Source organism: Genypterus blacodes, unplaced genomic scaffold (assembly GCF_046128005.1).
Source record: "Genypterus blacodes isolate CSIRO-AG114 ecotype Tasmania unplaced genomic scaffold, CSIRO-AGI_Gbla_v1 ptg000156l_1, whole genome shotgun sequence".
Taxonomy (NCBI): domain Eukaryota; kingdom Metazoa; phylum Chordata; class Actinopteri; order Ophidiiformes; family Ophidiidae; genus Genypterus; species Genypterus blacodes.
In genome coordinates, this window is record NW_027466957.1 from 4797137 (window position 1) to 4819526 (window position 22390).

A 22390-nucleotide genomic window follows, 5' to 3' on the forward strand; every position below is an offset into this window, starting at 1 on the left:
TTCCCAAAAACTAATATTTGGAATTAATTGGAAATTTTCATTGACGATTGGAATCGTGTGAAGTGTTTCGCAACTACTTGTAAAATGACCTATTCAACTATATGTTAAAACGGACTGGTTTGAGCACACAGTTGCAAATAAAAGAAACAAAATAAATTAATGTGAAAAATAACTTGAGGCTAGTTTCTCACTGACCAATCACGAGGGTCGGTTTTGCGTAATGACGTCATCACCCCGTGCGTAGCGTCAACACGGTGAAGCGTAGTAGCCTCTAGACGTGGCTAGCGAGCAACCAGTATCAGTAGGACGCTTGAAAATACATAAAAATTGTGATTAGAACCTGGCCAATATCCTATTCAAGTAAGTCCGTCTGTCAGTTACGATATTTTACTCTAATGCGGCTCGTTACAGGAAGTCGTTCCTTTGTATAGGTAGTTAGGCCGGACTTGGCTCCATCAGGTTAGCTCAGTAGCTAATGTGTAAAGGAAACCAGCTCTGCTACCCGGGCTAGCTACTTAGCATGTGTTAGCTACATTTACTACCTGACGACCCGAGGCTGTCCGGGGCGTTAGCGGTGCTTATTTGTTTGTTGGCGGTTGTTCTAGACCGACAAAATCCTTTCAAACCAGCACTTTAGCGAAATATAAACAACCAAGTATGATTTTAGTCTCCTATACATTAAGTCTTCATAGCTAGAGTTGTTAGCAAAGAAACGAGGTCAGCCAGCAGTGAGCCGAGACAGCAGCAGGATCCACCGTCTGCCTGTCTGTCACGACAACCGGAGATACCACCGCATCTTTTAGAGGAGTAATATCGAGTTGGACAGAAGCGGTTTGCTTGAATTGCTTTGGTCATTGTCTTATCACTTACGAGTGACCATTATTGATTTGATATTGGGGGTGGGGGGTGGTCAATCTAAGTACAGAGGTTTATCTGTTTAAGTATCTGCCTTAAGTGCCTGTTTAGGTCAGGTTGTGATTACAGCCACTGATTGAGTCTCATCTAATTAGCTAGACATGCCACATTGAGTTGAAATTGAGTGTTGTTCAGTTAGAGTATGCCTGAATGTGGTTTGAGTGACTTTTAACAATTGTGTATCTGCTTACAGATATTTCACATTGTTAACCACTCATGTTTGAAATGACTTATCTTGTTCACTGTCGCAGGTTGTCAGTCGTCAATACACTGAAAGCTGAATGGAAGCATTGGATGCCTTTTGTGAGTGAGGTAGGTCTCAAACATGTTGTCAGATATATCTTCTGAGAATTTAGCGGTTCGGAATTTTAATTGACTTGATCGTTTGTCCCCAGGAGGTTGCGGGTCCCAGTAATGTACCATGGGGTACGACATCACCAGGTTCCAGGGTGAGGTGGACGAAGACCTGCTGTGTCCGATATGTAGTGGAGTGTTAGAAGAGCCGGTGCAGGTAAGCCTCTCACCCCCTGAGTGTCAATTGTATCAGCTTTTTCCTTGATTCTTCCTGATGTGTTTTGGCCTCCATGTTCACGTTTCCATCTCTCCTGCAGGCCCCACACTGTGAGCATGCTTTCTGCAATGCCTGTATAACGCAGTGGTTTGCACAGCAGCAGATATGTCCTGTTGACCGCACAGTAGTGACTCTAGCTCACCTCCGGCCGGTGCCCCGCATCATGCGTAACATGCTGTCTAAACTCCAGATCGGCTGTGACAACGCCGGCTTCGGCTGTACAGCCACGCTCAGGCTGGACCAGCTGCAGTCGCACCTGAAGGACTGTGAGCACAATCCCAAACGGCCCGTCAACTGTGATGAGGGATGTGGGTGAGTGGTTGCGTTGCTTCGTTACTAAAAGTATTTCCCGTGATTGTCTCTGCATTTTACAATGTTTCCACCGTTCACTGGGTTCTTCAATTCCTACTTTGCTACTTTCACTTTCAGGCTTGAGATGCCCAAAGATGAGCAACCCAACCACAACTGCATCAAGCATTTGCGGAGCGTTGTCCAGCAGCAACAAACCAAGATTTCAGACCTGGAGAAAACTGTAGCAGAACATAAGCACCAGTTGGGGGAACAAGTAAGATCATTTGGTCTTGGACATATTCATACACCAACATCTATAGTTTATACACCTCAGCCTGAAATCTGTTGCATGGAATCATTCGTCTCCATGGTTACAAATGCACGTCTCGCTCTGTAACTTTAAGCATACGCCAAAACTGTACATTCTTTCATTGTGCCTGTATTGCTGAAGGAATGCACAAATTGAGTGGGGGATGTGTGTGGTGATGGTGTGATTTATGTGTGAGCGTTGTCACTGAAGACAGTCTTCATACTTTTCAGAAACGGGACATACAGCTGCTAAAAGCCTACATGAGAGCAATCCGCAGTGCAAACCCAAACCTGCAAAACCTTGAAGAGAGCATCGAGTACAATGAGATCCTGGAGTAAGTGAAATGGCTTCCTCCTCTCTAACTCTTGAGTCATCTTTGAGAGGTAGTTTCAGCTCATTTTCCTGGATTGATCCCTGTATTTTGTATTATTTTACAGGTGGGTCAACTCCATGCAGCCTGCCAGGGTGACACGCTGGGGCGGCATGATCTCAACCCCCGACGCTGTGCTCCAGGCGGTCATCAAACGCTCCCTCATCGACAGCGGCTGTCCCCTCTCCATCGTCAACGACCTGATCGAGAACGCCCACGAACGCAACTGGCCACAGGGACTGGCCACGCTGGAGACGCGGCAGATGAACAGGCGCTACTACGAGAACTACGTCGCCAAGCGTATTCCCGGCAAACAGGCGGTGGTGGTGATGGCCTGCGAGAATCAGCACATGGGCGAGGATATGATCCTGGAGCCCGGCCTGGTTATGATCTTCGCTCATGGAGTGGAAGAGATCCTTTAACCCGAGCGGCGAGCCGAGCAGACCCAGAGACAAGTGGGGACGTTTTTGTTTTGGGGGTTTGATGTGATGAGCAGGTTCTCCTTGCTGTAGCGGAACCTCCCGAGTAAATCTGGCTCATTAAACAGAAGTTTTATAAGAGGTTCACTCTTAAGCTTGATACCTATGCCTTAAAGTAAGGACGGCTACATTATGAACCTGGCAAATACAAACTTAATCTGACAGATATCTAAGATAGATGGTAAGATGTGATGTTTACAAGGTTTATAACTTAATTCGTAGTGCATTATATGATCTGATTGTTCTGCTTCATGTCAAAGTATACTAATAAGCTTGAACCCCCATTTAATGTCCTCAGTTGTATAAATGCTTGTAAATACAAATACTATATTGAATTCTGAGCACCATTCTCTCATTCCTGTCACTGTAATTAGACTGTGATTTTGTTTTGTTTTGGTTCTTTTTAGTCGGCTTGTGTTCTTGTCTCCGGGGATGTTGAAATCAGAACATTCTCTCGTGCTTGCTTTAGTATTTAGTTTCCTTTGATCGTTTCAGGGGAAACATTGTGCTCGTGTGCCATTTATGTTTTATTTATTACGTTGCCTTTTACATGAAGATGCTTGAAAATGTTACCAGTTGATGTATGTAAATTTGCCTTTTTTCAGTGCATTTGAAGTTCATTGCCGGAGGAATTATAGATTTTGTGTTTTCTTGAACGCCTCAGTTGTAAATAGTCAGTATGTTGGGTCCAGTTGAAGTGTTGAAATTGAAGTTGAACTTTGGGGATTTACCAATGTATTTTCGATTCATTTGACTGAAAATGTTTCACACTTATATGTTGGGTGGTCCTTGATTTTTGTTGATGCAATGTAGACGCCAATCTTCCTATTCTTTACAGTTAGCAGACATCAGTTCAATGAGATATCAATATAAAGCCACAGCTTGGAGATTGTAAAGATCTTTGTAAAGACACTCTAATTGCTTTTAAGCGATAAATATTGCACCATTACTTATGTATAGCTGTTGTGAGACAAATAGGATATCAGATGATCGGTATAAAAGCCTCCAGCGGCAGTTGACGGATGCATCTGTACCCTTTACTTTTCCACTGTTAATGATTTTATTGTGTCTATGTACCGTGCTGTACAGACAAGAAAGTAATAAACGTCAAATCCAAAAAGGATTTTCTTTCTTTCTGTGAGATGTTAAGAGTTTCAATTTAGCATGTTCTAAATTAGGTAAACAAAATGCAGTTCCTTATTTTACCACATCATGTCATCAGTGATCTACACAGAAAAAAGAAAGTTAAAAGATGAAACTTTGTCAGAGGAAAGGGGAGTGACTGCCTCAACCTGAGTCACTCTCCTTTCCTGTCTGAGCCAGACACCCACATGTTTTTGTGTCTGTTATACTCTGCGTGCTCATTGTGCAACATAATCCCTCAACCATTGTGATCGGTGGAACGTGAAATCCTGCTTTGCCGAATTGTTCGACTTTGTTATCGTCTATACGTCGTTCTGTTGTGTGGTTGGTTGTTACAAGGCAGTTCCAGCACCGTCCAGTATCACTCCAGATATACCCAATCTTACAGATAATACTAGGCAAACCTATAAACAAGATACTCATGGTTTACACGCACTGCATTATGTACATGCAGCCTACAGGTGAAATAAATTAAAGATCAAGACAAAGTGAAAAAATAAAGCAAAACCCAACTACATTGCAGTAGATTGCCAGACAGTAAAATAGCTCTCAGTACCCATTAATCTTCCCAATGTAAGTAAATATGCTCATTGTCTATTATATGCAGTTGAGACTGTAATTTCTCTTCTGATTCCAACCCTGATGTCATAACCTCAAACTCTGATCTGCATTACTTACATGGTTGAAAACCTATGTATGTTGGAGTAATACTAAACTCGTATCTCACTTATCGAAACCACATTCACAAGTTAAAGAAGCTCATCCAAAAATTGCATGTTAACAACAACATCAGACTATATCTCACCCATACTGTCTCCGACACATACTTACATGCATCATTCTTTTAACAATATCCTATTGTCTCCCAATTTAGTCTCTCGCCACAAAGGAAACCATTGGGCCAATAGCAAGACTCTACAATAGAGCTTAGAAGATCCATGGCAACCTTCCGCCTTGGACTCACCACTGCACTGCACTGCACTTTCACACTCTAACTTCCTGGCTTTTCAGAACTACATAAATATTCTAGCCATTAACTTTTACTTTGGGATCCAATACAATTACTCCCCCCCTTCACTTAATGCTCTACTTCCCAGACACAACTCAAGACAGGAAAGCATCACTAGATCAATCTCATATGCACTTATTGCAGTACCCGCTTACAAAAACAATTATGGTTAGAGATAATTTTTCCACACAAACACTCAATCTGGATTGAGATCCTATATCACATTAGAGTAATAACCTCCATTACCTTACACACCTTAAACAGACATATAAACACCACCTCACGGGAGGACACACCTGCAAACACTGACTCAACCCACATACACACTATCTTGCTCAGTCCACGGAAGTCCTCTCCTCTGTAATGTCTGTGTAGTTGTTTATGTTAAGCCCTTCTTTTGTTTCTGTAATTGTTTCTGTTTTTTATTCTGTATTGCAATATGGTTCTGTCTTTTATGTGCTACTCAACAGGAACTTGCTAATTCAGACTTAAACAGTCAGGCCAGTTTACGGGGAAACAGTTTCCTCCAAAGTTTAATGGACATTCTACAAAATGCAATGAGGACATTACACACTATATTAGAGAACTCCAAAACAAACTGAATGACACATAATCTTGACTTATTATCACCTCATAATGTTGTTATGGCTGTAGTATTAGCAACATTTCCAATTTCCATACTCAATAGACACAGAGCAACACAAGCAACCCAGGTGAGTAATTCTTAATGACTGTGAGTTCACAATTCACTGTTCTGTTTCATATACAACAAATACTGCAAACCATACCTCCTTTGATCTGGTTGGATGCTCAGCTTCCTCATGAGCTTGTAAGTAACTATGTCACATAGTGCATTGCAGGTAGTGAACAGCTGGCTTATCAGATGTTTTTTTGTGTTTGTGGAAACAGCTGCTTTCTGCTGTAGGAAACAATGACTGGTGGTAGCAGTTATGGCTCCAATATGTAGTAAATGTGCTATAAAACTTAAACAATCAGCTAAAAGCTTCACATGGCAGCAGAGTTGTGTGATAAATCTCTGTGGGCTCATCACAGCAAGCACTACCCTTGCCCAAGTCTCTGAAGTTACAGACACAGCACTGATAGTAGACAAAAGTAATATTTTCTAGTTTATTTCTTTTGACAGACTACACAGGCCTCTGAAATTCTGCGGAAAAAATAAGATTAAAATAATAAATCAAGTAATAACCATAAAAATAAAAATGGAAATGGAATAAAAACAGTGTGGTGTGTATAATGATTTGTATGTGTATTCTGTATGACAGAACAAGAAATAAGAAAATACAATTAAAGTCAAATAAAATATAATAAAACCTGAACAAGCATAATTTTTCAACGTATTCAGACTGATGCAAAAAAACAAAAGAAAAATTGAAAACAACATTGTAAGACCCCAAAACTCCAGTAAGTCCATGTCAATATCAGAACTAATGACTCATTGGGCAGAAAATATCTTAATTTAGCAGTAGTAATGTTTTCCCTGCAGGAAGGACTGCTGTGCCATTGATTTAACAAACCTCCCCAAAATGCTTTATAAGTTGTGGGACGAGTGCCCGGAGGGGTACGGGTGTGTTTGTATTGGTTATCAGGGCAGTGCTGAGGCGGTGCTTGAGGAGGAGCCGCCGCTGGGAAAATCATTGAGCCTGTCAATCTCTGCCCCGCACTGACAAACAGCTCGCGCCCACTGCTGCTGCTGCTGCTGCTGCGTCTCCCCGTTTAAACTTAACGGACACTTTAAAGCAGGATTTCCCCGTTTAACTCCTCTTCGTAACGACCATTTCAACCCGGAGAAACAAGGCACAGCGACGCAAAGGTAAAACACACACACACACGCACACACGTACACGCTCCGTATTGTCCGTTTTAGATGAAGTTTGAGTGCGACTCGTATCGTTTTTTTTGCTCTGTTTTCTTCTATGCTGGACGTCAAACGTGAGGGGATGCGTTCGGTTTTCGTGCCAGATTGTAGCGGTGGAGCGTCACTGACAGACTCCTTCACTGAGCCCCACAACAGGCAGCATATCTGTGGCGTTTTCACAGCTCCTGGTCATCATGTTGTTGATTAGTATCTGCTAGAAAACTGAATTTTCTCTTGCTCGTTCTCACCGAGTCATGTCACGGCTAATGTCAGACTTCTTATGTTACCCAGGAGGGAATCCTTCGCTCACTCTGGGCTATTTACAGATTTGAGCAATTAATCTGTCAGAAGAAGAGACCGCAGTGTGTCCACGGGTGGTTTACACCTTTTAAAATACAAACGGATGACAAATTAAGGGGGAACAACAACAAGAAGTGTCTCAGTCAGGCCTTGGTCCCGTCAGAAGCCCTGCTACTGTAGAATGTAAACCTCTGCACAACTCAGCTGAAGGGATGGAACGCTATTCTTCCAAACCAGTGGTTCCCAAACTGTGGTGCGTGTGCCACTGGTGGTACAGCAAGCACCATATGGTTGTATGTGGCAAATGCGACAATGAGACCATTTAAACACATGGGAATTATGTTATAGCAATAAATGATTAATAACATTTAGTATTTATTGTTGTTGTTGTTGTTGTTGTTGTTGTTGCTGCTGCTGCTTGGAACTGGCTCCATCTTGTGCCGTGTGCACACAGCGTACTTCCGCCCTACGCGATTGTCAGAAGCCTTTCTCGCTGTACATGTCAATTTCCATAGGTGATGTTCTCTAACTTTCGTTTTATAGACAGATGTTTTGCTCAGAGTATTGACATCTGGGCTCAGATAGTGTTACATCCGTGTGAGAGAAACATCTGTTTGCTGTGAAAGATTGACACATGCCAAGGTGTTGTGAGGTTAAAGATCTTTAAGACTAACTAACACGTCCTTATAATAGGATCATATTTGTCCCATATCAGAGTATTTTTTGTAACAGGATGTGACTCAACGAGTGACAGTTAAAAAACCCATTTAGCCCCAGATTGAAGTGTTTTTCGTTGTGGCGTTTTGTCAGATTCCGGTAAAGCCCGGAGAGAGTGGAGTCGATGCCGGTGGGCTCCGTTACTGCTGTGTGGGCACTTTCAACCCTAATTATACAAAACAAGAAAGTCGTCTTACTTTTATTTCCAGGCGAATAGAAGGTGAAACGTGTGTGTGCTGCTTCCACTGAGGCAAAGCCCGGGGACTCTCAGCTGTATTATCTGTATCTGATAGAGCAGATAGTTTCTGCCACAGACCATCAATACTCTCAGAAGGTGAACTGGTCCACTGTTGAGGGGCTGTTTGCTGATCTGTGTCCATTCTTCAGTTTGAATGCCTTTTCCTTGACATTTGACTTCTCCTCCATGCTGTCATCTCGTGGTGTATGTGTGTAATCCTGTAGTAAATCCTGTAGTAATGCCTATCATTCCAACCCTCTTGTGGTCTCCCTTTAACTTCAACAAACTGCCTTATTTGAGTTGTAAATTCATGCATTATTTTACTGTGATTAAAATCAACCACAGTGAAGTAAAGTTCCAATTCATTCATTCAACGTTGACATGTAGTGTCAAGTATTCTCTCCAGTTTATTATTATTCAAATGAACCAAATGAATCATAGTATATGCATTATATAAGAGGGGAACACTACGCATTTGTATTTCCAACATTATCATTTAAAGTGTGACTTTCGTTTTCAGTGGTGCGTAGATGTGTGGGCGATACAAGCGAGACTCCCTGATACCTGCGAACAGTGCGAGCATAGAGGCGTTGTGGCTGTCAAATGACAGCATGGAGCCTCACAAGTCGGGGCGGGTTTGAGGTTTTTTTTTTGTCCTCTGCAGCTTGGTGTTCTACAAAGCTGCCTCCCCCACACAAAAAACTATTACATAAGGCACATTCAAGTCTGAACTCTTTGGGACGGGCAGCGTTCACTTTGATGTTGCCTGCAAGCGAGCAAAGCTTCGCCTACATTTTCCAAGACATCTGTGATTCAGACTGCAGTGACTCTCTCTCTATCTTGCGCGCGCGTGTTTTATTCTGACTTACAATTAAGCACGCCTTAGTCTCCAGAACAATGCTGCTCATTTGAGACTGCAGTAGGTTTTAATCCTGTTTAATTCTTTAAGTGTTATCCAATGCTGTAGCAAAGCCAAGATGTTTAACATAAGGGGAAGTTGTGACCAGAGGCTTTTACAGCATCGATCATTCATGAAAGGAAGTTGCACTCTTTTTTCGCTGATAGTTCCACTAAATGGCAGATTGCCTTGCCTAAGAAGTGAGCCTCTGAGCAAACAGTCCATTTATAGTCAGGGAGAATTCCCTCAACCATGCAGTGAGTCACAGTAGCATCTGTATGTAGAATGCAATTTGCCAGCCTGGCTGCTGGTTCTAAGGGCCAAAAAGGCTCATAGTGTGGGAGGATGTGCAAAATGCTGGGGAAGACTGGGAGCCACTGCCTGGGCTCCCCCCCCCCTCGCCTCCTCCTCCTACCTGCGTGGCTAGTCATGCGTGGCAGCACTGCGATGAAGAGCAGCTGATGGAGGGAAACACTTTCCATAGCAACCAGACGTGTCTGTCCTCCCCCTTCTGCTAATGCTAATGCAATCTGCACTCGCTTAAGCCAAGACCGCTGCTGCAGGAGGAAAATAAACAGGCGACGTCACACGTAGGCTCCACTTTACTTTCATAGAACTAGGACACTATTTTCCAACCACTGCATGACTGAGTGGATGACTTGCCTCCTGAAAGTGTTACAGAACAGCACATTTCCTTGACACAAGGCGTGGGCGTCGTGACAGCTTGCACAAACATTAGCCTGCGTGGCAAAAGGTCATCCCTAAGTATACCTTGAAATGATTCTTGTATAGAACATGATATACTGTGACTGACAGTGTTTCATTGTGACATTCAGGATTATTAAAGTGCAGAGCAAAAGGCCAACTGCACCGTCGTTACTTCTTCGGTGTTAAGGAGTAAAAAATAAACCGCACCGGCTCTGAACCGATGATTGTTTAGAGTTGAATAGGGGAATAAATGATTCATTAGCCACTTGAACAGCTTAACTGTTCTTTGGTGCTATTTGAAGAGCCTCTCGTTGTCCTGTGCCCCAGGCAGAGCCGTGATGATGACGCGTTTCCCGCAGATTTCAACACAAAACCCCTGCTTTTTCTGTAGTTTTTGCCAAAATAGCTCACAGCACCTCAGCGGCCTTGAGTTTTCTACAGACTGTAAACCAATACCCACTTCTCTTAGTCAGACACGCCTCATATCAACACCACTGAGTCTCCAGCATACCACATATAGTAAATGTTGCTAAGAAGCCGCATAAACACGTCCCTCATAAGTCACTTAACTACCATCTCAGCTTAGAACATGACCAAAAGCAAGTTGGTCACATGGCCCATATTAAGAGTTAACAAGCTGCAGACATTCCTGAAGCCTCCTGAAATATTTATGTTTGCTTTCGATAAGCTGACTTAGCCGGTGCCATTGCTCATACTAAACTCCATCTGATGGTTGTAGAGCGCAGACCTCAGAGGTAAACTGCCTGGGTATATTTGCGCAGGATCCCAGCGTCCTGCTCTAAGTGCACTGAAAGCTTCTCGCCGCCGCCGCCGCATCTTCTCGTCGGTTCTGATTGCAACAGTGCATTGTGCATGCAAATCATTATCTAATCAGGAAGTGAGGAATCAGATTACCCTGATACGCTTGAGATGTTGTTGAACCGGGCAATAGTGTTGATGCCTGGTTTTGTTTAGGAGGCAGAATTGACTTCATGACATGTTTGCAAAGGGGGAGACACAGACATACCTGAAACAGAACGGTGCCATTCTGTGGGCGGATCATTTTTGACGGATGAAACCGTTTTTTCAGACTATGACGTGACGCCACACGCTTGCTCGCTCGTCGTTCCCGTTTCTTCCCTTCATGCTTTTTCGCTCTGCGGTCGATTGTGACCTGGCTCACATCGTGGGCTGCGTGAACGAAACTGCTAGGCAACGCCCGCTGACCTTTGGAGGGATTTAAGTGAGGACAGTGTTACCCCCCTTTAGAGCAAACGGATCCAAATCACACAGAAATGAGACGGTGTTCTCTGATTTCTCTCCCTCAGTACCTTATCTTTCCCTTAAAGCACTCGTACTGCCTGTGCAGTACTGGGCTGCAGCTCCTGGAATGTGGCTGAACTCTAACGTGTTATAACACCTGTGACAACTGTGAACAACACGTTTACAATGAGGCCTCTTCATCATGATGGGCCGGATCTGATTTGTGTGCTTAATGATGTAAACACATTAAGCTTGCTGTCAGGTGTGTAGTAGAGTGTGTATTTATACTCTGACCCAACAACACAGCTGGACTACAAGCAGGATTATTAAGCATAGTCACTCAATTCTTTTTTTAGTAAAGAATTCCAGTTGTTCCTTAGTTAACAATAAGACGGGAAATACCTCTGAATTTTTGCTTATAACCCAACACCTTTAAGAGTACAAACAACACTGCTTTAAATGCTGTGCTGATAAGGAAACCGCCCTTTGTTCAATGATAAATGAACAATACATTAGTCTGTTCAAAATGTCCTTCCTATTTCCTCCTGGCGATCATTGATGACCGGAACTCTTTAAAGGTTGCATACCTCCACCAAGGCCAAACAGCACGGACCGAACTTAAGGCCCTAAAGGGAAACGTGTGACTATTATAAACATTTTAGTATATTTTTTGTATATTTTCTGAATCTGTCCGTAGCTGCAGCAGTGTTTCTTGCTCTCTCTGTGTGTGTGTGTGTGTGTGTGTGTGTATATGTGTGTATATGTGTGTGTGTGTGTGTGTGTGTGTGTGTGTGTGTGTGTGTGTGTGTGTGTGTGTGTGTCTGTGTGTGTCTGTGTGTGTGTGTGTGTGTGCACTTCCATTAACCTGGTCCCTTTCCTAGCATACATCAGCAGATCTTGGATCTCGGTCCATCATCACGCACAATGTTTTGGGACTGGCTTCAGGACTTCCTCTGTAAAACCGCAATTTCATGGTCTTTACAGCACGGAGCAGTCAATCATAATAGGGGTATTATATACAGTATGTAAACAATAGTCATCAGTCTCCAGTGTTATGATTATGTATCACCGTCACATTTTCCACTGATGATGACTAACATGTAAATGCCATCGCTCACTTTCCTGTTTGTGCGACACTTCTTTTAGGGGACGTCCCCTCTGTAATGCCACAAGCCTTTAGGAACCAACTTATCTCACCGCCACCAGACTTCTATCACACATCTGGTAATATTACAATTCGGATTGGGGCCAACGACTAAGAATATGGAAAAAACATTTTTGGAGGTGGAGAATCCCAAGAGTGAAACAATCATCGGTATCTTTAGCCTGACATCATTTCCTCCAGACTCTGCGTCAGGCCCAGTTTACTTCAAAGTGCGTTGTCACATTGCTACTGATGGTGAAAGATAGGAAAGAGTTCATGGCATTGTGAATATTTGGCAGTTGAGCGGCATTTCTGAGCTTCTATTAGAAGCATTTTAAACTACATGGGCAACATAATGTTTTGCCAAATAGATTACAATCTATTATTATATAAGATGGAATGTAAAGGACAGAAACACATTTTCACTTTACAAATGTTGCTGCTTTCTAAGGACCAAAGTGATTCTCTGTCTGTAGTTGTGGCTGGTTTATGGTGTGAGATGTGAGACGCTCGCTCCCCTCGCTCGCAGCAATGCCTTTTGTGTTTCATATAGCGGCTGACTGATCTGCACCCACCTTCTCCCTTTCTCTCGTCTGTGTCTCACTCTTTCTCTCTCTCGCCTGTGCACATTCAGGCGGCGGTTCGTGCACAAACGGGCACCATGTCCTCCCCCACAAACCCAGAGGTGAAGGAACTGAACCCTGTCGACTTTATTCAGCTGCAGGAGTACATCGAGTGTGAGTACAGGCGGGGAAGCATGCGGGCGGCTTTCTCAGCGCCTAACATCCCCCCAAACCCCCCCCCACACACACACTTCCACGTCCACGTCCACCCACACACACACACACACACACACACACATACATACTCATTTTCACTCGCTCACAGTTTCTCATGTCTCAAAGAAGCCCCCACATCTGTGATTTGCATATGACGAATGCCTGCACGTCTTTGTATGCAACATTACAGAATTTTAGAGTAATTAAATCATCCGTTTATAAATAAGTGTGCGAGCTGAGTGTGTATCCCCGTGTGACCTTGCGTGTCTTTGCCCTGCAGACTGCAGTTCCAAGGTGAAAGATGTACTGAGGGAATTCGACGCAGATGGCCGTCTGGCCCAGCACAGACACGGAGAGGTGAGGCGACTGTGTGTGTGTCCTGCTGTTCCCACCATCCATCCAACGTCTGCTCCCGCCCTCACTCACTCAGCAAACAGACACGAGGCCGAACTGAATTACGCCCGACGGTCTGGGTGGAGCGGTTGAGCTGAGAAATTGTAATTCTCTTAAAGCAATGAATTAGATCCAAACACATCGAACGTGTAGACTCAGCTGTTCCCAGAGAAACGTCTCCAGGCCAGGTTGCAAAATGTAAATTACCCCCTTAGTTTTGCCCACGCAGCAAAGACGGCACTGACCACCCTCATGCAGAGTAAGCAACTGTGTGATGGAAAAACAGGAGAGCACTCCCAAACGAACACAGTGCCGTGTGACAGAGGAGTAAGGAGAACATTCAAATATGAGCGAGCTGCACTGTTCACTTCTACCCATTACTCTAGTTTATTTTGTTGTTGTTTTTTCTTGTGTGTGCAAAATCTCTCGCTGGTTTCCGCGGCGTTGGCTGCCGCACCCTGACATTATTTATTATTGGGTCAGCTCTGTTGGGTATCAACCGGGGGAAATGGAAAAATGTCAACGAGAAAATGGGTTTGTGGTCCACCATTACCGAGGGAGTGCAGCTCATTAGCTCTACAGCATGTCACCATCACACACACACACACATTCACACACACACACAGGCACCAGGCTTTGCAGATGGACTCACATCTTAAATCAGCTGCAGTTTGTTGTTTCTTTTTTGTTGCATATCATGCCGTACCTTTGCTGCTCCAATTTATTGACGTGTCTGAAGGTTGAGATAATCCTTGTATGTAGATGTAGAAACCGTTTGGGTGGTTGATCTCAGAGACCTCCTGATTTGACGTTACAATAATATGAAATTGATGTATTGCAGGTTTTGTAGTATTTTGATGGTCACGTCTGTGTCTGTGTTCATCTTGCCATGAAGTGGTGATGAGAAAAAGTGATTTGTTCTGTAATACAACACGATCAGGTGAACATTTCAAGTCTGCATCTAAATCTCAATTTCCCATTATTCACTTTTCATAATCGTTCAATTATCCACTGAACGCACATGATGGAAGCTGAGTTACATCATTCCTTCCCTGTGTTCTGTCTGCTGTAACCATGTTGTGGTATTCCCTCGTTTCTAACAGAGCCAAGCTTGTAAAAGACATAAACAGGAATCCCACACACACAAACACACACACACACACACGCAGAGCTCCGTGACCTATTACGAGCTGTGTCTCTTCTGTTCATTTCCTTTCCCAGTGCATAAACGAGGAGGGTTTTCGTCTGTTCCTGGAGACGTATTTAGGTGTGGACTTCCCTGTGGCTCTCTGCCAGCGACTCTTCCGCTCCTTCCAAAACTCTGAACCCGCCCAAGAAGACAGCACCAGTGAGATTAAACACCATGCATGAACACAACTGCACTGCCTCCACACAGACAGGCATCCGGATCAGTTTACACTGTTAGGCACCCGTTCATCAATCACTACATGGCTGTTGCCGCACTGATTGAGCAGATATGCTAACAACCCTTCCTGTCCTCGTAGAAGAGGTCTTTCTGAAGGATGTCTCCTGTTACTTCTCCCTGCTAGAGGATGGCAAGCCCAGGGACAAGCTGGAGTGTAAGTCCTGTCTTGTTTCTGCTTCGTTTCGTTCTGCACCAAAACAATTTGAGACGAAGGGAGATTTGTTGCAACACGTCCTCTTTCTTTTGTCCCTCTGCAGTTGCCTTTAAACTCTATGACAGAGACGGCAATGGAGTTCTCGACAGCTCTGTGAGTAATTGCAGAAAAATCATTTTTACCAGACATCAAATGAAATATTAAGAGTCATATCCAGACACGGATACAACGATTTAAATTCATGCTCAAACACTGTACATGTGTCATACCAACCACAGCACATACATATGCCCTTTGTTGATGTTTTTCTAAACAGGAAGTGGATAGGATAATTGCTCAGATGATGCATGCTGCAGAGTACCTTGAATGGGATGTGTCAGAGCTCAGACCGGTGAGTCCCATAACGTCCTGCGCTGAAATGTACACTTCCTGACTCAAAACAAATACGATAAGATGTGCTTTTGACAGATTTCATTGCACAAGATGTGTAGATGAGGCCATTTATAGTTCATGCAGAACGTGTTACTCATTTGCCAGTGGTAATAAAAGATGATAAGCTTCCTCTAACCTGCCAAACCTACAAATTCCTATTCTTACATTTTACAGAACGCTTTTAGTCTTGTTGTGTGATACTGTCTATATATACGTGTGCTTGGAAACTAACACCCAAATGCAATTGAATCAGGTTCTGAAGGACATGATGAAGGCGATCGATGCAGACAGTAGTGGCACCGTGTCTCTGGACGAGTGGGTGGAAGGAGGCATGAACAACGTCCCCTTGCTAGTCCTGCTGGGCCTCAAGGTACATTAGACCGTGTGTTTCTCTCATGAAGCGTTCACTCCCAGAAACACGTCATTTAAAAAAAAACTTTGATCGTGATAACAGCCACGTTTACAGCCACGGGCGAAAACTTTGTGCCCTGCTTGGCCGTCCCTCCCTCTGTGTCCTTTCGCCTCCTCCCCTGTCTATACAGCCTTTTTCTGCAGACTCAGTGTTACAGGGTGTGGTAATGTCATCTCCTCTCACGCAAGCTCTGCAGCTGTCAGCATGCTTCATTGTTTTTGCATTTACTCTGCATTAAATTGTGCCAACATTTACAATCTAATGGTTGCAACTTTTTGTCATTAGCCTGATGAACTGAAAGTTGGATATGGGCCATTCTAGCGGAAGCGGTGATTTTGAAAGTATTGTTAAAAAGCAAAAGGTCAGCTGCTTTGTGTTATTGAGTTGTTACACTGGTTGCCAGGGCTGCTCGACTTTTGCGTGGGCCAGCAGGCTGCGGTGGTCTGAAACTATGAACTGGATTGTGTGAGTGTCTCTGGTCTGTGGGATAAAGCCAGGGACTTCCCCTCAGGCTATTTCCAGCCTCCATTGGACATCCGAAGCCTTGGGGGTGGGGGGGGCTTCATGTTTTCATCCCACACCACATATTCACAGTCACCTCCTCCGGGCTGACTCACTTACTTATGCATATAAAAAAAACCCCATTTCAGTCTGTAATCTGCATAAATGCACAAGTTGTATGCAGATTTTTGATTCTAGTCGGTGTTGATTTGCATATACTTGCTGCTTCACAGTATGTCATGATCTGCAGAGATAGTACTTACTGCATAATCAGACATTTCATTAAGCCATTGTTAGTCATGAGTGGGTGTGAAAAGAGTGGGTGTGGGTGTGAAAAGAAACTGTGAAATTCAGGCCCTGGTGACAGCACATTTATGAAACAAATGGTCCAAATGGTTAAAAAATGAACAAAGATCCTTCATCAGACACACTGTTTTGGATGGAGTCACCCTCACGTACACAGCATGAATAACAATTGTGCGCCTTGACAATGCAAACACAAGAGAACCGTGATTTAAGTGTGTTTCTGGCCATTTTCCTCCCTCGCCCACCAGATGACACAGACAGATGGGCACCTTTGGAGGATGAAACATTTCAACAAGCCTGTTTACTGCAACGTGTGCCAGAACATGCTGCTGGGCCTGAGGAAGCAAGGCCTGTGCTGCACCTGTGAGTACCAGAAGGGGGCACACTTCCACGCTATTTGTCACTGACACAGGAGGCGGCAGACAGACGGATGTGTAGCCGTTGATCCAACCGGGTAATTGAATGTATTGTATGACAGATGGGTTGTGTTTGTTTTGTCGTGCAGGCTGCAAATACACAGTCCACGGGCGCTGCGCAAACCCCGCTGCGCCCTGCACCAGGACTTACGTTAAGTCAAAGAAGGAAACAGGGGTAGGACACTGTCTCCATAACAACGCTCGTGTCACTTTTATGTCAACCCCCGAGGAGATGTCATTCGCTGTGTGTGGGGATGTGAAAAGTTCTTCCCACATTTCAGGTGCCAGCGCATGACTGGGTGAGTGGGAACTGCGAATCCAAGAAGTGCGATAAATGCCAGAAGAAGATCAAGAGCTACCAAGGCCTCACAGGCAAACACTGTGTGTGGTGCCATACTACGGTGAGGAAAGATCCACTGAGGTCTAGAACATGAAGTGAGTGAGCAGATGAAGGGCGTTTTCCACGTTGGACAATCAGTGTAGACCCATGTGCCATCTATGCTCACACCCACCTGCTTCTCTTCTCAGTAAACTGTCCGGATATACAGAAACGCAACAATTCTTTCAAGTCGCATTATTGCATGGTGTCACCCGGTTGCTCTTCCTGTCCTACAGCGTCACAAGGAGTGTGCGGACCAACAGCCAGTGGAGTGCACCTGTGGGCTGCTCAGAGATCATATCCTGCCTCCGTGGGCCATATATCCAGTCATCAAGGTAGATCCTCTCAGGCACATAAGCACTCACATCTCACTTCTCATCAATATTTTGGCCTCAACGGCAGTAAAAGCTTTGTGACATCATCCTGTGTCTCTGTTTTGTTCTGTACAGGAGAGACCAAACAATGTAAAGAACGGCTGCACGGCCTCAACAGACGACAGTGAGCTCAATACTACCCCCGATGGGCAAGTGCTTCAGGTACAATCCTGCCCAATATTATGCCTTTTCCATTTGTGAATACATGCAACTTGACATTTGGAGTAAAATTGTTCTGGTGACTTTTTGTTGAAAAGTATATTGTGTGATTGTTCTATAGATCAGTCCTGTGCCAAACACTCATCCTCTGCTGGTGTTTGTTAATCCTAAAAGTGGTGGCAAGCAGGGAGAGAGGTGAGTGTAACCAGGATTCCAAACATCCACAAAAGGAATAGATGGCAATCGCAGGCGGAGGTTTCATCTTGATCTTCTGTATTTCAGAGTCCTGCGTAAACTCCAGTATTTACTGAATCGGCGGCAGGTATACAACCTCCTGAATGGCGGACCTGGACCAGGGTAAGTCATCTTGAAAGAACCCCTGCAGACAGAAATAGAATTCATATTTGTCGTTTGTGTTTTAAAGTAAAGGATTAAGGTCTTAGACCGCTTTGGTCCACTTTAAAACCTCTCTGTCATAATTCCGTCCAACGTCTTTCTTCCAGCCTAAGCTTCTTCCGAAAGCTGGAGGATTACAGGATCCTGGTCTGTGGTGGAGATGGCACAGTGGGCTGGATTCTTGACGCAATAGGTGAGATCGGTGGATTAAACAACATAAGGAGCTGTTGGTGAAAAGCTTTGAATTTGAGAGGCAATTCCTCTTTTCTTTTCTTTTTCGTCTTCCTTTTCTTACCATCAGATAAAGCAAATCTGCCAGTGCGTCCTCCTGTAGCCGTGCTTCCTCTCGGCACAGGAAATGACCTTGCACGATGTCTCCGATGGGGAGGAGGTGAGATGAGATCGTTTGACATGTGCGTTGAGCTTAACCAAAAAAAAAGTGCCGCCCTGCCCAAAAATATTATGTGCTGTATGTATTTTGTAGGATATGATGGTGAGGATCTTGGTCGGATTCTCAAATATTTGGAGGAGAGCTCTCAGGTGCCGATGGACCGCTGGAGTGTGGAGGTTATCACAGATGAGAGTCAGGAGAAAGGCGACCCGGTGCCATATGAAATCATTAATAACTATTTCTCTATTGGAGTGGTGAGTATGTCTGAAAAACCCACCAAACTCATTAGAACCCATACCTCCAGCAAGGCCCAACACTCCTCCACTTATGGCTCTTTGGGGTGAAATTGAACAGGTTATGAAATAGACCATAACGCCTTAGCGGTTGTGGTAAGGGGATGTGTTGCTCTGCTCTGCCTGCTGACGTTTTTGCATGATGGCTGTGCTGTTTGACAGGATGCCTCGATTGCTCACCGGTTTCACACGATGAGAGAGAAACATCCCCAGAAATTCAACAGCAGGTGGAGACTCCATTATTTATAGTTTCAATGTGAAAACAGGGTGCTTTTTCCTCTGTGATAGAACATTTAAGCCACACAGTCGTCTCCATATCTTCATTACATAAATCAACATAGTTTTAACTTAGCTAGTATTTCAAACATGTTATTTATGTTTTTGGCTCCAGAATGAAGAACAAGCTGTGGTACTTTGAATTTGCCACGTCAGAAACCATCTCTGCGTCCTGCAAGAAAATGAACGAAAGTATTACAATTGAGGTGAGATCACATCCTCCTCATCTTCAAATTCTACATTCTGTCACCGAAGGAAATCATTCATATGCCGATGTGTACCGATGTCGTAACTTCACCATCTGCAGTGCTGTGGTACGCCGCTGGATCTGAGTGGCCTGTCTCTTGAAGGTGTCGCTGTCCTCAACATTCCCAGCATGCACGGCGGCTCTAACCTTTGGGGTGACACCAAAAAAGACACAAAGGGCTTGACGAGTCAGCATGAGCCTGGAGTGATAGTGGATCCAGAAATCCTGAAAGTTACCTCCCAAGGTATTGTGTTCAGACCGCAAATGCACTTAGGCCAGGGTAACAAAATAAGAAAGTGGTATAAATAAAATATTACATAATTAAAAATAGTTTGGTGTGGTGAAACTCCAGTGGTGCCACATTAAAAAGACATGGAAAAATGTATAGTGTGAAAAAGAATAAAACGTTACATTCAAAACATCTTTTAATATATTGAGCAATTCATTAATAAAATGCAAAATTGACCTGTATTTTCTGTATTTTGCTCTCATATGTCGCACTGAAGTTGGGTTGAATATGACAAAACACTGCCCTCTACAGGCGTTAAAAGTTCAGTCTCATGAAAAACAAGAGAAATATGTGCTTAAGGTGGCCAGTACTTCAATAGTTCCACCTTAAATGTGTATGAGTCATTTGCTTTGATGATGTATCTTCATGCCATTTTAAATATGTTAAACTCAACTTTTTGTAATTAGATATTGTTGCAGTCAGAAAGATCACTGATGAATCACTGAATCCCAATGCCAAATAAATGTGAGCGACGACACTCGGCTCGCATCAGACTAAAAAATTAGCCTCTTGGTTTCTCAACAGATCTCAGTGACCGTCGAATAGAGGTGGTTGGCCTTGAAGGGGCCATGGAGATGGGACAGATCTACACAGGCTTCAAGAGCGCTGTGAGACTTGCCAAGACATCCCAGATCACCATCAGGTGGGTGAAGAACATTCACACAGACATGTTCAGACCTGCAAAGCCTCAGTCTGGCAGTCGACAATGGCCTGCTGTTGACCTCGATCACCTGCTAAGGGTGGTCCTTAGCACTCTCTTTACACAACAATCATCACATCATTATGTATGCAGGCTCTTGTCATAATAATAGCACATACACTCGTCCTTTTCTTATGCTTTGCTCGCTGCTCCACCAGGACAAAGAAAGCGTTACCCATGCAGATAGACGGCGAGCCGTGGATGCAGCCTCCCTGCACGGTAAACACAACACACAGACACCATGACTGCTTTAGTGATGGGAGGGGTCAAATAGAAAAAAGCTCTATCACAGTAACTGTCATTAGCAATACATTTATTATAACGTTTCAACTGGATTCAATTGTAATTCACCAGACATTTTATATTTTATATTTCCTTTTCAGATTCACGTCACACACAAGAATCAAGCCACTATGTTGATGGGTCCTCAGGCCAAGTCATCTGGCTTTTTCACCTACAAATAAGACGGACTGCTCCTAAGCGGTGACATGCACTTGTTTGCTGTATATTGAGTACTAATACTTTTTTAATAAATCTGTTTGTGAATGTTGTAGAATAATGTGCGTTTTAACATATAAAGTTAGCATAACTGCTTCAAGGGTTCTGCATCTCAGTAACACACATCACTGATGCATGACATTGTATATATAGATACAAACTATACGGTAAAGCCTGTAGAGGATAAAGTATGTTTGCATTATTTTGACCAAACCTGTGGAGTGTTTTTCATGATTACTCAACATTCTTGCTTGTCCTGTCTCAAAGCCTCACAGTTAATCTAGCTCTGTAAGAACCTAAAGTGAGTAGAGCAAATTAATATCTGGCTTACAGAGGAATTTAAAGCTTCATGTGCCTTTGCAGTCTGTGGTTTAGAGGACATACAGAGAGTTCTGTATGCATTGAGCATAGAATACTGCTGCATTGTTGTGGCTGTAAAGTTTTTGAGTTTTTTGAAAATCAGCCTAGTACCAAGACGAAGGAATAACTGAGATTCTTTCTTTAGTTTTCTTCAGATCTCTACATTCAACCTGTGGTTTAAGTAACTTTTTCTTATATTTCAGAAAATACTTGAAAGTGTTTTGGGAACAGGAACGGGACAATCATTGCCAAAGTGTTGCATGGAAAAACCAGCAATCGACTAGAGAGTATACATGTACAGTGTGAACATATTAGGTATAATGCTGCTCCTGTGTGTGTGAATGCAAAAAGCCTTTGCTGTACTATTTTGCTTATAAAGCTGAGATGTGTTTACTTCTAATTTATTAACTACAACATATAAGATTTGGTTGGTTCAGAGCAGATTAAATATATGTTGTTCTTATTTAAATGCCTTATCCTGTCGTATCATTTCAATTAATATCAAGGATGCTATGTTAATATAACTCAAACGATTTGAATAAATCATCTGTACTTCAGTGTTTGACCTAATTATTTGTACATATAGAAACATTCAATAGACTCAACTCGCTAATGTGTTGTTCTGTTATTAGTCACAAGGGGGCGTAAATTTACCACTTGTTTTGTGGCTACAGATGGCTGCAATATGATCTGACCAACTTGATCGTTTCTCTGCAGACGTGGCTTGTAATTTTATAACAACGCGTAGACTTGTAGTCTGAATAAATCGATCGCTGTCTATAGAATTGCCCCTTTATTTGCACGGTTTATTAGATTATGTCATATTCATACAGAGTTATGAGGTTGAAGGAAGTGGATGGAAGGTAAGCAAGAAATGCTGCCTTCAGGTGGTATCGGAAAAACTACCATTAGTTTCTTGATTGTCCAGTTGCAGATGTTTCTTGGACACCAGGACTGTGTAATTATGGGATACACAT

The 22390-nt window shown here is 43.4% G+C and overlaps 2 protein-coding genes across 4 annotated transcripts; both read left to right on the top strand.

The window, feature by feature from the left end:
* Nucleotides 1-245: 245 nt before the first annotated feature.
* On the top strand, nucleotides 246-4056 carry rnf41 (ring finger protein 41). The gene is made up of 7 exons (XM_076167110.1): nucleotides 246-360; nucleotides 1167-1227; nucleotides 1311-1426; nucleotides 1527-1798; nucleotides 1916-2051; nucleotides 2318-2421; nucleotides 2525-4056. The coding sequence occupies exons 3-7, from the start codon at nucleotides 1337-1339 to the stop codon at nucleotides 2877-2879; spliced, it is 957 nt and encodes a 318-aa protein (XP_076023225.1). The 5' UTR covers nucleotides 246-360; nucleotides 1167-1227; nucleotides 1311-1336; the 3' UTR covers nucleotides 2880-4056.
* A 2687-nt stretch (nucleotides 4057-6743) lies between these two features.
* Nucleotides 6744-21970, top strand: dgkaa (diacylglycerol kinase, alpha a). Of its 3 annotated transcripts, none has more exons than XM_076166736.1 (25): nucleotides 6744-6919; nucleotides 7256-7447; nucleotides 12867-12969; nucleotides 13292-13368; nucleotides 14626-14752; nucleotides 14910-14984; nucleotides 15088-15137; nucleotides 15301-15375; nucleotides 15670-15786; nucleotides 16884-16998; nucleotides 17141-17226; nucleotides 17333-17452; nucleotides 17667-17765; nucleotides 17880-17966; nucleotides 18085-18158; nucleotides 18246-18320; nucleotides 18467-18552; nucleotides 18661-18750; nucleotides 18844-19004; nucleotides 19206-19270; nucleotides 19435-19525; nucleotides 19627-19810; nucleotides 20381-20498; nucleotides 20714-20774; nucleotides 20939-21970. In XM_076166736.1, exons 3-25 carry the CDS (start codon nucleotides 12894-12896, stop codon nucleotides 21017-21019), a joined length of 2190 nt encoding a protein of 729 aa, XP_076022851.1. In that variant the 5' UTR covers nucleotides 6744-6919; nucleotides 7256-7447; nucleotides 12867-12893; the 3' UTR covers nucleotides 21020-21970. The 3 variants fall into 3 exon arrangements, with proteins under 3 accessions (XP_076022851.1, XP_076022849.1, XP_076022852.1); XM_076166737.1 differs by lacking the exon at nucleotides 6744-6919 and adding an exon at nucleotides 6964-7152; XM_076166734.1 differs by lacking the exon at nucleotides 7256-7447.
* Nucleotides 21971-22390: the final 420 nt, after the last annotated feature.

Excerpts from the sequence above, each read along its gene's own strand:
- rnf41 (XM_076167110.1), top strand. The coding sequence starts at position 1,337 with ATGGGGTACGACATCACCAGGTTCCAGGGTGAGGTGGACGAAGACCTG. Across the intron at positions 1,427-1,526 it reads TGTTAGAAGAGCCGGTGCAG|GCCCCACACTGTGAGCATGC; the intron begins GTAAGCCTCTCA and ends TCTCTCCTGCAG. Across the intron at positions 2,052-2,317 it reads AGCACCAGTTGGGGGAACAA|AAACGGGACATACAGCTGCT; the intron begins GTAAGATCATTT and ends CATACTTTTCAG.
- dgkaa (XM_076166736.1), top strand. The coding sequence starts at position 12,894 with ATGTCCTCCCCCACAAACCCAGAGGTGAAGGAACTGAACCCTGTCGAC. Across the intron at positions 17,766-17,879 it reads CCATATATCCAGTCATCAAG|GAGAGACCAAACAATGTAAA; the intron begins GTAGATCCTCTC and ends TGTTCTGTACAG. Across the intron at positions 19,271-19,434 it reads CCCCAGAAATTCAACAGCAG|AATGAAGAACAAGCTGTGGT; the intron begins GTGGAGACTCCA and ends TTTTGGCTCCAG.